Below are 12663 nucleotides of genomic sequence, written 5' to 3'. Positions count from 1 at the left end.
CAATCACCGTGCAACCTTGCAAGGCTTTTGTTAAAACGATCCAGACACCGAATGCAGACACTGCCGCTAATAACCTAATCACACTCGAACCACAAGAAAAAGATTTCAAAAGCCAACTAGTAGCTGTCACTACATTTAAGTGAAATTGACTCACGGCTACTTCCAAGACTTCCAATACTGACTTATAATTATCAAGCACTGCTTTTACAGCAGCTGCACGTGTGTGCCATCTTGTTGGGACTAATTGGTTTCAGTTTTGATGCCGCCTGAGGCAAAGACTCTTCAGAATAAAGATTCAGGTAGGCTACAGATGCTTGAATTTCAAAGAAACCCATTACGTTATAAAAAATAATTTAAAAAGATGGTGGGGACATGTAAAAAGATGGTGGGGACATGTCCCCACTGTCCTATAGGGATCGGCGCCCATGAGAGCGCAGTATCCTTCCATGTGCCAAAAAATACTGTTAGACAAACCGAAATTTTTAGCAAAATTGGAGATTGGATAAGAACTAGGCTACAACTGGAGCAAAAAGTTTTTACTGAATTAGAATTACCGACATTTCGCTCTAATTCATCGAATTAGACAACTAGAATTATCCAGTTGTCCAAGTCTGACACGATATGCTACAAAATAGACAGTAAAACAGCCATTTTCATCAGTTGTGAATGTTTAAAAAATAACTTCAGCTTGAATAAAAATTGGTATGCATGCAAAGTAAACTTGAAATCTGGTTTAAAACCCTGTAAGCTATGCAATGTCCAATTTGGACATTTGTATGTTTGCAGGCATATACTGTAGCTTATGGTAATTGATTAAAATTATAATGAAGACTAAAAACTATAGCCTAATACAGCCATTCAAGATTTCAGATTGTTTCAACTGAAGTCATTTCAACAAATGTTGCTATTAAAATGTATTTGAAGTTGTATGAAAAAATAACTGAATCTGATCGATGGATAATTTCAACCATAATAATAACAAAAAATTATTCCCCCCCCCGGGATAAGTTAAGTCCGCCGAGAGATTAATATCAGCTGTTTAGAAGCATAGCAAACCACTTGATGCGGAAACATGCAATTTCAACAATTCCTCACAAAATTTCAGGAAGGGCCCGGGCCCCTTGGCCCCCCATAAATCCGCGCCTGCTTTAGGCCTACTACTTCAAAACTATAAAATCCAAAAATTCATAGCCTGAGGATAAATGCTGGATATAGACAGCCAGCAGGATTGACAAGGGTTGTCGAGAGAAAGGGCTGCTTTCGGACGAAGTAATTTGAAGAGCGGAAATTGTTTGATTTGGTCTTTATCCTGGGACCGAGAAAGCTTTCTTTGGGAGCTAAATCCTTGAAGTTTGCATACTTTTAGAGGCCTTGAACCACTGACGCAGACCCGGTCACCGAGATTGACAGAGTGAAGTTTCAGCTTTTTGCTGAAGTGTTGTTGTTGGGAAATTATTCCATCTATTTGGTGCCGCTGAATGGAGAGCAGTCTTGTAATGCTTGCTCAAGCGCACACCCCGAGAGCCAAACCAGTGTTGCTTGATTATGAGTCGTGCGCGTAATCGCTGAGCTAACAGGGCGGATATGGCTCTGAAACTAAAACTAACTCGGCAACGCAGAATTTTTTGTAGTTAACTTGTTATTCTGAAACAATACGCTTTAGCTCGAAAAATTTAACCTTATAGCGTTTTGCCCATTAGCCTAAACCTTTTCCTCCTGTAGCCTATTCCTGCTGTGATACGGCAAAAATAGGTAGGCCTACGGTAAGCTATGGAAACATCATTTGAACCACACTGAGATCTATCGTAGTGCTTTTGCATTCGTCCCAGTAAAAGACAACCTATCTTAAGCCAGTGGCGTAGCTAGGGGAGGGGCGGACCGCCCCGGGCGGCACGTCTGGGGGCGGCACTTTCAGACTACGATTTTTGATTTGGATTATAATCTGATAAAAAAACGCATTTCATTTTCACATTTTTTTTCTTAAAGGGGCGCAAAATCTGAATCCGCCCCGGCGGCACATTCCGGCCCATTCCCTAGCTACGCCACTGTGAAGCACTCTTTTTTTGAGTCTTCTCCTTTGACTTGAGGCTACTTTCTGATGCTTAAGTTACTTTGTTTTCAATGCTTTGTCTATCTATGGTTCAACAAAGCGAACTCTTTTCCAAAGCTTTAATTAATTAAGAGTGCCTTAATTATCTTAAAAATACAGGATAGCCTAAGAGGGATGTCAAAAAAAATCCATAGTAAACGAAGCAAGTCCATCAGGTTTGAACCACGTTTTGAATTAATATGCAGACAAAATACTAACAAATACAGACAAAATACTAACAAAATACCTTCGTGTTTTTTAGTTATGAAAAGTCTCAATTCGCAGTAGGCCTACTTCTAGTGCCAAGTATGCAAAATGTAGAGATGTCTACTTTTCAAACTTATTAACAAATATTTTTATATATCAGTCCAAATTGTGTTTAAAAAGCAGCAGCAGATGACACGTAACAGGTGATACAGCATGATTTGTGCCATCAGTGAAAGATAAAATTGGATTGTAGATTTGTAGTAAATAAAAAATGCCCCTTTACCAGAAAGATTACCTTTCGAAAAGGGGTTGACATTGACAAGCAAAAGGCATAGACATCTTATAATAAGATGTCTGTGGCAAAAGGTTAATTTTTTTATTATGTGCGTTCAACCATGACAAAAGTGGTGCCCCGGGAAATTTAATTTTTTAATTGCATTGCATAACGCATTTAGCGTAGATAAAAACAGAAGGTATGTCGCGTCGGTAGGATTAGGCTACAATTAATAACCAGAGATTTAAAAATGTGCGATGTTGAAGGAATACATTTACCAGACTGAATTCAAGTTTCAAAAAAATGATTAGTTAGGCTACCATACTATGGGAACTATGGCCTCTGAGCTTATGGTTTTCTTGCAACATTTGAACCTGATGACATGTGCTCAATTAAATATTTTTGTGAACCATAAGTGTGTCCTTGTACTATAGTCTGCTATGTACTTAGCACTGACAATAAAACGAAATGGCAAAATTAAAAAGTTAAAATATTGGGTGCGTATTTGCGACTATCAATGTAATTGCGTCCATTTTACAAATTTATAAATATTTTGCTATTGAAAATAATTTGACAAAAAAAAATTGAACAGTTTGTTTATCAATAACGTTATCACAACTTAGATAAGTTTTGTTTTTTATACTAACTACTGTAGGCCCATATAACTTGTTTTTTGGTTTTCAAATTGCGTTTTTAGAAAAATTATAATTTTTATAAAATACAAAATGACATCCTGACTTTCAAGCGACATTAACATAAATATGTTAACAAGTTACAACTGATTATGTATGCGTTATTAAGGGAACTGCACAGTATGTATATTATTCCGCTAAAATGCGTTTTGGAATTAAAATTGCAAGTTCTACAAAATGTGCTGACATTGTAATTTGAATACATACAGTACAGCATTACAGCAATACCACCATGTTATTACATGCTTAAGAGTATGAAAATATCTTTCTAATAAAAAATAGTAATTGTTCAAGTTAACAAACTTGATTTTCAGAGGTCCTTAAAAAAATGGTTGCAAATTTCCAGCAGGCTATCACACATTAATTTGCAGTTTTTACTTTAACTATGTTTTCCTTCTTTTGCTGCTTCCTGTCTGTTGTGGATGTGGAATCTAGATTGTTATGTTGCTATTTTATTCGCATTGTTTATATTTGTATTGTATACTATTCTCGCAACAGACAAAATAAAAGGTTTCTCTCTCTCCCCCCTCTATTACAAATGATCACGAGCTGTTACTCTGGAATGATTCACTTCCAACTAACATTTCTAAACAAAATTACAAAGAAAAAGTCACACTTTATTTTGTGGTAGCTCATAAAATTTAAGGGGAAAATTTTAAAATGTTTGCTGAAACTTTGATAGTTCGATCAGCAACTTCGGGTTTGTTCTATTTTTTCTCTTGACTTTTCAGGGGATGAAATTGGGGGACGGAGTGTTCAGGGGATGAAATTGGTTGCATCCACAAAAATTCACCTAGAAAAACTTTTAACTTGCACCACAATTGAAAAATTTGAATTTATATTATAATTGAACTTTGTTATTCACAATTTAAAAACATAGACAAGAAGTTTTATTTATAAACTGTAGAATGAAATGACAATTATGATTTGTGATAATTGTGGCAACATAAAATATAACTGACAGATGGTCCAAAAGACAGGTGGAAGCAGTAAAAAAGCACAATATGCAAATGAGCTGCTTAGAATTTAAATCAAGTTTGCAGAAAATATGTTTTCAAGTTGTGCCAAACTGAGGCTTAATAGATTAGTAAGATTACTCACAGACTCTATCAACGTGCCACATACCACGTTACCACATATGTCAACATAAAAAAAATAAACTACTAGGTAATTAAACCTGCTTCTCTTCGTTGTTAAAGAACTGGAAAAGACATGCTTCCTGCTTAAGTGATGAGGGGATTATAGCCTCATTGTATATCTTAATTAACTATAATGGCCACTGCTAAATTTCCTGTATTATGAAAATCCGTGCAATGATTGTGACACAGTATATTGGCCAGACTGAACGCAGCATAAATTCATGGTTTAAAGAATACCACTGAGTTGTCAAAATATGAAAGATAAAAAGTCGGCTCTCTGTTCGCACAAGCTAAGAAGATCACAATATTAACTGGTCAGAAACAAAATTTTAAGAAAATGAAACAAATTACTACAAACACACCATGGCAGAAAGTTGCTTCATCAGCATTATGTCAAAACAATGCTATGTACTCAACCAGAACGATGAAAATCTGCCCAAAGCTTATTGATTTTTATTATCTTTATGCGCCAACTTCATGTTTAATGTTGAAGGTTTTACGTTATCCATAGTGGAAAGCTGCTGCTCATACATCTTTTTGTTAACCTTTAAAATTATGTGTGTTTCACTCTTTTTCTCTTACTTTAAATAGCACTGCAGTATACAACTTCATAAATTTTATTTTGTATGTTATTCACTCTGAGAATTTGCATTTTCTTTGCTTTCACTTTCATCAGATGTACGTTGCAACTAGTGCTAGAAATAATGTTTAAAGTGTTCAATTTTGCAATTGAATGCTCTTTATCATTTATGATACCCTAATTAATGAGTTTATTGTATTTTACTTTTAACTTTAGACAATATAAAACAGGATGTAGTTGTTTTTAAACATATTTTTATGGTTCAGTTAAACATTTAATGTATATAAGCGATTACCGTACATTTGTGACACTGTCCACTAGCTCATTCTTCATAATTTTTTTTATATACTTAAACTAGACTAGATACTGTTGGGAACTGCTGATTTTAGTTTGTTTCTTCTAGAAAAGGAAGTGGGATGACACAACAGAAAAGGCGCCCTTTTTCCAACCATGCAGTTCTGGTACAATTCTTTACTTAAGGTTCTTGTTGAAAAGCACCTCTCACCTCTACCCAGGGTGCAATAAATATAATGGGTGTAGTTGCTGAAAAAAAAGCAGCTTAGAGAAGGAACTGCACACCCTACTCTTGTTAAGTGTCGAAGGTTTAGTAAAAAGTCTTTTATCTTCTGATCCATGGTGCTTGGGTGGAGTATGGGAACTACTTTCACCTTCTAGCAAACTTATCTACTATATTTAGGAAAATTTGCTCTGACTAATTTAGTTGTTTTGTCAGGTTTAAGCATAGCAGGTGCTCACAATTTAATTTGTTTTTGTAATTTTATGATTATTCCATAACCCATGCTAATAGTTTTAATTGTAATAGGCTGTACCGGTGTCCGGTAGCATTGTATTTACTAAATTTCAAAGTTGAATATAATATTGAATTCAAATGTACAAAGCAAGAAAGCGATTTCCAAAGTTCAAATCAAAGAAAGCATCAAAACATAGGCAAGTGATTACATGTATTATTAGGCTTTTTTATTTCACTGTGTCACAGTACACTAGTATTAACATTTATTAGTCACTAGTCAGCATTGATAAATTGTATTCTTTATGGTCAAACTTACTTAAAATAAGGGTTAAAGTAGTGCTTCTCTGTTGATTTAATATCATTGTTAAAAATTATTGCATCAATGAAATGAAATTATACCAGCACTTAGCAGCTGTGCTTCTTACATTTGTACCCTGTCAGTTATTTTGTACGGTTGTTAAAAAAAATTTCTTTGGTGTTTTGATCTACCTGTCTCTAAAATTTAGGTTTGATTTGATTAATATATTTCAGAAAAACAAGATGCCATCCAGCTGATGAACAAACAGAGCAAGTGGAAAAGAAAAATTTATTTGTTAGATTTTATTTGTTTTTATTCCAAGCTTTCATGTCCTTTCTGAAGGCACCAAGCAGTAAAAGTGTCAAACTTGAAGACGATGGATTGCAATATTTACTGAAGCGTTTAGATTTTTTAGAAAACAAAGTTGCCAAGCTTTCATCCCAAGTTAAAAAACTTGAAGCTCGTCAACCTTCAAAAGATCATTCTCTCTTTGTGACACAAAGTTCCATCCATTTGAATTCCAGTCACCCTGTGGCGCCACCACCGCCGCCGCCACCTCCACCACCTGTTCCCCCTACATTTGCTTCAGCAACACAGGTGTTACAAACTATTATTTATTTAATGTGTTATGTAACATGTTTTTAAACTTGAACCCATGGTAAGCTACCACAGTACCACAGGCGTCAAATTCTTAATGTTTGGCGGGAAATTTCCTGACGTCATAATTCCTGGAGAGTAGCGTTGTACAGGAAAATTGGTGGAGAGGCGTAAAAGCGTATTACATTATATAACTCTAATCATTCTAATGTCATCAAAATTCAAACGACTGGTTATTATTCGATCACCCATGGAAGTTTGAAAACTTTTGAACACAAGAAACTAAAATATTTATCAATTATTGTTTTTTTTCTGCTATTTGTTCCTACTTTCATCATATCAACCAGTCATGCCACTGCTTGGAGATGGCATTCACGTACGTTCATTTTCACACCATTCTGTCTTTCGCTGTTCTCATCTAGGTGATTCTGTCAATCTTTTCTTCAATGTCATCAGGCCATCTTTATTTCGGTATCCCTGTAGTTCTTTATGCATATTTTGGTGTCCATTCTGTGGTTATTTTGGTTCGTCTGTTGTCTGTCAGTCTTGTCACGTGTTCCACCCATTACCACGTTACTTCACTAAATTACAATACTGTATTTTTTCCACATATCTCTCACTGCCAGTTTTTTGGGATGAGTTAATTTAAGGTACTTGTCTGTGACTTTAATAGACCTCAAGCCTTGGCATACAATGTTGTCGTTTTGGCTTTTAAAGAGAACATTATTCATCTGTATTTTTTTAGATGCATGTTAACAACAAAACGTCATTAAGTATGAAAGATCTATTGGGTGTAAAACTTAAAAAGCGAGATCTTGCCTCAGAGAACAACAAGGTATGTAATGAACCGCTATGCGACCGCAAGTTTACTTTTTTGTGAAATAATACTTTAATCCTTTTTATAGCCTGATTCTATCTATATTTTTATCAATGAATCAACTATGTGGTGCTGTTGTGATCAATTCTTTGTTTAACTTTTTAAACGTCCACGATTGCAAACAAGGTAGCCGGTTCTACATAACTTGTGAGTGATCAGCACTGCATGAACTTTTCAAATGTGATACAACGCCATTTTTTGCTTTTCTTTTCCTCTCCTTTGTGTAACGCCAAATCAGTGTTTTTTGTTTACCCCTATAACCCAACATGGCGGTTCTGACAAGGTCATGTTATTAGCGCTTTCAGGTTTAACCAACTAACTAAAAGCCCTTGCTATCGTCCTCAATTGTCGATTTTGAAATCGCTACCGATATTTTTATTTTCTCAAACTAACGTGGGTGGCATGTCAATAAAAACCGGCCTCTAGACGACCATTGAATTTAATTTGTTGTTTTAGAATCATCCTCAGGCACAGATGATTACTTTGAAAGATCTTCAGAATATAAAACTGAAATCAGGACGGTCAAATGCGAAACAGAAGAGTGACATGAATCAGAATTATGCTTCACCAAAAGTGATGACTTTGAAGGTGCGGGTGAGCTTGCACGAGATGAATTCGTTGCTACGTCACTTTCACATTATTGATTGTAAATTTTGAAACGCATTGTTCTATGTTGGGTGTTTTCGCTTCAAATGAGACTTCTACACTCCATATCAACCCCTCTGAAAAGATGTGTAAACGGCAAAGCGAAAAAAATGTGTTTCCATTTCTTTTCCGTATGCGTATATTTGCCTCAAATAGCATCTTTTCATTATTTGAGAGTGATTATCAGTAAGAAAGTCACCAATTTCCCGTCGCTATGAATTGCTCATTGCACCAGTGATTTCTTTGCATGATTGTTTCCGATCGTTTGACAGACGTTACGTAAGACAAACCTGGTACGAAGCCCTGGTGGCACCCCGATGGTGAAACGAGATGTGGAGCACACGACGGCAGATGGGATCACGCCTGCTTTTACAAAAGCACTTCGAAATAAATTCAAGGTGAGCAGGTTTAATTCGGGTGCGTGTATCGGGCAAGCTCATATCAAAGCTTTTCTAAAACTGCAATGGCAACCATAAACCACGGTAATGGATTGGCAGTTTGTGAAGATTTGATTCTTAAGATTTGCTCTCAAACCTTTTTATGTACGTATTTCATGGGTTTGTGCGTACCATTACTGAATCACTTCACCTCTTCTGTATCAAATTTCTTAACTGTTTATATCAAGAAACACACAAAAATTGCTTTGATGAAATTTCGCTTCGTTTTAACAACAGTAAAAATTACGCTTTACTCAAAATTGATAAATCGATTTTCGTAGGCTACATCTTTCTATACCCAGGTTATGTTAAACAGACGTGCAAAGATTAATGTTTTAAATTAAGTTGTCCTTGCAGTCTCTACAGAGCTCACCTAACCAGTCAGAATCAAGCCCTGGACGTTGGCGCTGCTGAAGCGAAAACTGAGAAGAAGTCCTCTACCCGAGTGAAAACACCAGTGTACAGCTTTCGGTGCTGCAACTTGAGGAGACAACAGCGAAGACATTCCAGTGCATAGAGCTGCCTTTTGTTCAGTCAGTATTCACTGCTCCAATTATCTTAAACTTGCTTGTAAATAGCCCTGTGCCTCTTTGTATTGCTGCTTTGTTTTTACTGATCTTTTAGTCTCGTCCGAAGCATTAACAGGAAAGCAGTATACTAATCTTTTCTTTGGTGGAATGTCTTATATGCGACAGCTGTGTATAGTTTAGAAAGTTTTTTATGCTATTTCTGTTTTGATAGTAACTAACCGTTGCCAATGGAATGAATGAGAATGCAGATGAAGCATCAATCATAGCATTTGTTGTTCAAACTATCTTCTGTAAAAACGAATTTATTGTTATTTTTAACGACGTGTGCATTACTTTTGTCTTAGATTTTTTGTTTTTATGCTTAACTTTCCGCAAATTCCATCGTGTCTGTCTTTAGTAGCAAACGATGATTCATCTGTGAAAACCATTGTAACTCGATGGAAACCCTAGTCACGATAACTTTACTTGTTCATCTCCGGCTAACTTAGCTGCCATCTACTTTCCTGCAGTAGCATTGACACGGAGATACTATTAGACTCAGGTCCGGCATGATCTTAGGAACCCTGGAGTTTGAAGACACCATAATCTTTGGATTTAGTGTGTTTTTCTAGGAAGTGTTTGTATTCAGGGCCCCAAATTTTCATTGGTGCCGGGCCCGGATCCCCTGCTTAACAGTGCTGCTTTCATGTAACATAGCCAGGGCTGTGGAGTCGGATTCCTCGATTTATATACGATTTCTCGGGTAAACTCTAGTCTAAAGCATGACCAACGACCTTAGAATTGACAAGAAAAAAAAAGCATGAGTTGTGAGGAAAAAAGTGTGGGATTCCAAAAGGTCAACCGTTGCACAATTAAAAAGGAAGAAAGATTTATGCATGAGCTGTAAAAAAAATGCGGGTTTTGAAAATGGGAAATTGAAATTTCCTAATTGTATGGTCATGCACTAAAGTTTACCGACAGACTTTAGCGTCAGGGGTGCCAATTTTTTTTTAATTTTTGTTTCTCATTTTTAGAAAATTTAATTTCACTTCAGTTGCGATCGATATTAAAACAACGACTGTCACAAAAACTGACAAGAACAAACACTTCCATTTTCTGGTGAAGTGTTAAAGCGCAATACAGAAAACAAAAAACAATGTTTTGAAAAAAGATTACAAACAGAAATGTTATTGTTTTTCGTTTTTTATCAAGTTGTAGTTGGCCTTTGTTCTCCTACTCCGGACATGCCAAAATCCTTCCGACTTCACAGTCCTGCCTAAATAGCCGCCTTTAGAGAAGTTTAATTTTGCTGATAAAAACTCAGCCTGCAATTCTACATACGGTAGTTTATTCAAATGTAAAAAAAATCTGTTGCAATTAGTTGTCCAATGCGAAACTTATTTGGCCAGTCCGGCATATTAATTATAATCTTGAAGGAATTACAGTAGCCCTATCGTCCGTCTTTGTAGTTTTTACATGGTAGTTTACCCCAATATTGCATTTATTGCTGTGCTGATTTGCCGCGAGATTTTTTTAGAACTTCAGAAACATGATCTTGAAAATGGTAGTTAAAATTATTTTTCACCATCGTAAATTTAAAAAGTGCAGCTTTTCAGTAGGAACTCGGAATGTTTTGCATTTCTTCAATGATTTATTATCGATGCTTGACTGATTGTCCATGCGATTCACACACAAGTTGACACAATTCTTCAAGCAGCAACCTTAACCGTGAACACCAATCTTATGATTCTAAGTTATTATTACCGTAGCCTACTATTTATTTGCATCAGACACAAAATCCATAGAATTCAAATTTTTGACAATCATCACACAAAATAACCTATGAGACTAACACACCATGCAGGCTACATCAAACAACATAGGCTACAAAATACTGTTGTAGTGAATATAAAATGTAGAATCGGAATAGTAATCAGAAGTCATAACATTGCGCAAAAGTGGATTACTAGGTCTTTTGCAGCGTTCTACAAATGCATAACTTTGCATTTTTTTTCTAAATAGAGCATCAAAAGTAAAAACCTCGTTCTGGACTTGATATACTCTAGCACTATCGTATCTCTACAATTTGTGAATAATTCTGTAGCTTGCGAGTCGTTGTGTGTAAGCAGCTTGTATGCGATTTAAAGTACGGTACGTTACCAGTAGTCTACAAGTTTTATAATTACACCATGCCTGAGAACCATACATTGGCATACAATATGATTGGTAGGCTACATTACATTTTTAACTTCTGAAGAGCTATTTTCAAACTTAAATCTAAGCTGAGTGGCAGCAACATCGAGATCGCACTTGCCTTTAAATGTCAGCGTCATTTGATGGCATCATTCCAGTATTCCTAAATATTTCACTTGTCTATCAAATTTAATTTGTGTGTATTGTACAGCCGCATGCATGTAGTAGACGTCAAAACTTTAAATTTGCGACATTAATGAACCAAACCTACTGTTTTGTTACCGTACAGTTGAAAATAATGTCATGTCTGGAAGCATAGGATTCACAGACATCAATGAGTTTTTGGGTACCGGTAGCCTACCTGGAGTAAATGCACACAAGTCATCTGCAAACATTAAGTGATTCAAGTGAGATGAAGCAGTAGCCTATTACATCCGCTTAAATCCCCTGCCTGCCTTCGGCTACCGTACTGCATTATGGTGACAAGGACAATAATTATTATCGACAAACAAATACGAAGTTATATAGACTAAAGTATATAAAAATGTATCGAATTTATTGCAGTTCAGTGTAGTTCATACGAAGATTAGATATCTGCAGAGATGTAGGCTACGTATACCCCGCATAGCCTACTTGCGGCGTAGACTTTTTGTTTGGGCTAACGCTTGCGGCCACATTTTTTTGGATAGTTTGCGCTTGAGGCTACGCCGTAAAGTTTTCGCGGTTTTTTAGTGCATGCTTTTTAATGTATTTTTTTCTCTACAACACGCCAATACCTTCCAGCGCTGCAGTTGAAAGAATGTTTTCAATGGGCAAAGACATATTGGAATAAGTTATAACACAGCAAAATGTCAGATGAACACTTTCAGATGCTTGTGCTTCTTCGTGGAAATTCAAAATAAAACTTGTTTGTTTCGAGTGGTTTATACCTTGTGAATGTTTGGCACCTAGCAAACAAAATTAGTTTACGCTAGTGTATGCGCTGACGTTGACGCCGCCAACTTTTTTTACAAGTTGCGTTGACGCATATGGCATGAACTTCTAAATAGTAGCACCTGGACTGGACACGCAGTGGCCAACATGAGGCCAAACAGTTGGTACAACAGGGTTAGTTACTTGGCTGTTGGCCAACTGTTGTACCAACTGTTTGGCCTCATGTTGGCCACTGCGTGTCATATGGCGTATGTTTTTGCGAACGTTTGCGTTTATGCTGACGGCGTCAATATTTTTTGTATGCGCGTACATCACTGGATATCTGCTTGAAGCGAAGTGTTAGGCAAGTGGTGATATTACACTTGACTTCCAACCTTAGGCTACTTTGAATACACCTGGATCAGACCATTCCAAAATTTTGTGAAACAGATATTGAATTCCT

General features: G+C 36.3%; 1 protein-coding gene across 1 annotated transcript; it reads left to right on the top strand.

Moving 5' to 3' along the window:
* The first annotated feature begins 6357 nt into the window (after positions 1-6357).
* Positions 6358-12336, top strand: LOC145776735 (proline-rich protein 11-like). The gene is made up of 5 exons (XM_082587962.1): positions 6358-6627; positions 7373-7462; positions 7961-8092; positions 8422-8547; positions 8944-12336. Exons 1-5 carry the CDS (start codon positions 6358-6360, stop codon positions 8998-9000), a joined length of 675 nt encoding a protein of 224 aa, XP_082444088.1. The 3' UTR covers positions 9001-12336.
* The last annotated feature ends 327 nt before the right edge of the window (positions 12337-12663 follow it).

The sequence above is a fragment of the Aplidium turbinatum genome, chromosome 9 (assembly GCF_918807975.1).
Source record: "Aplidium turbinatum chromosome 9, kaAplTurb1.1, whole genome shotgun sequence".
In the NCBI taxonomy this organism is placed as follows: domain Eukaryota; kingdom Metazoa; phylum Chordata; class Ascidiacea; order Aplousobranchia; family Polyclinidae; genus Aplidium; species Aplidium turbinatum.
This window is presented reverse-complemented; position numbering and strand designations above follow the sequence as displayed.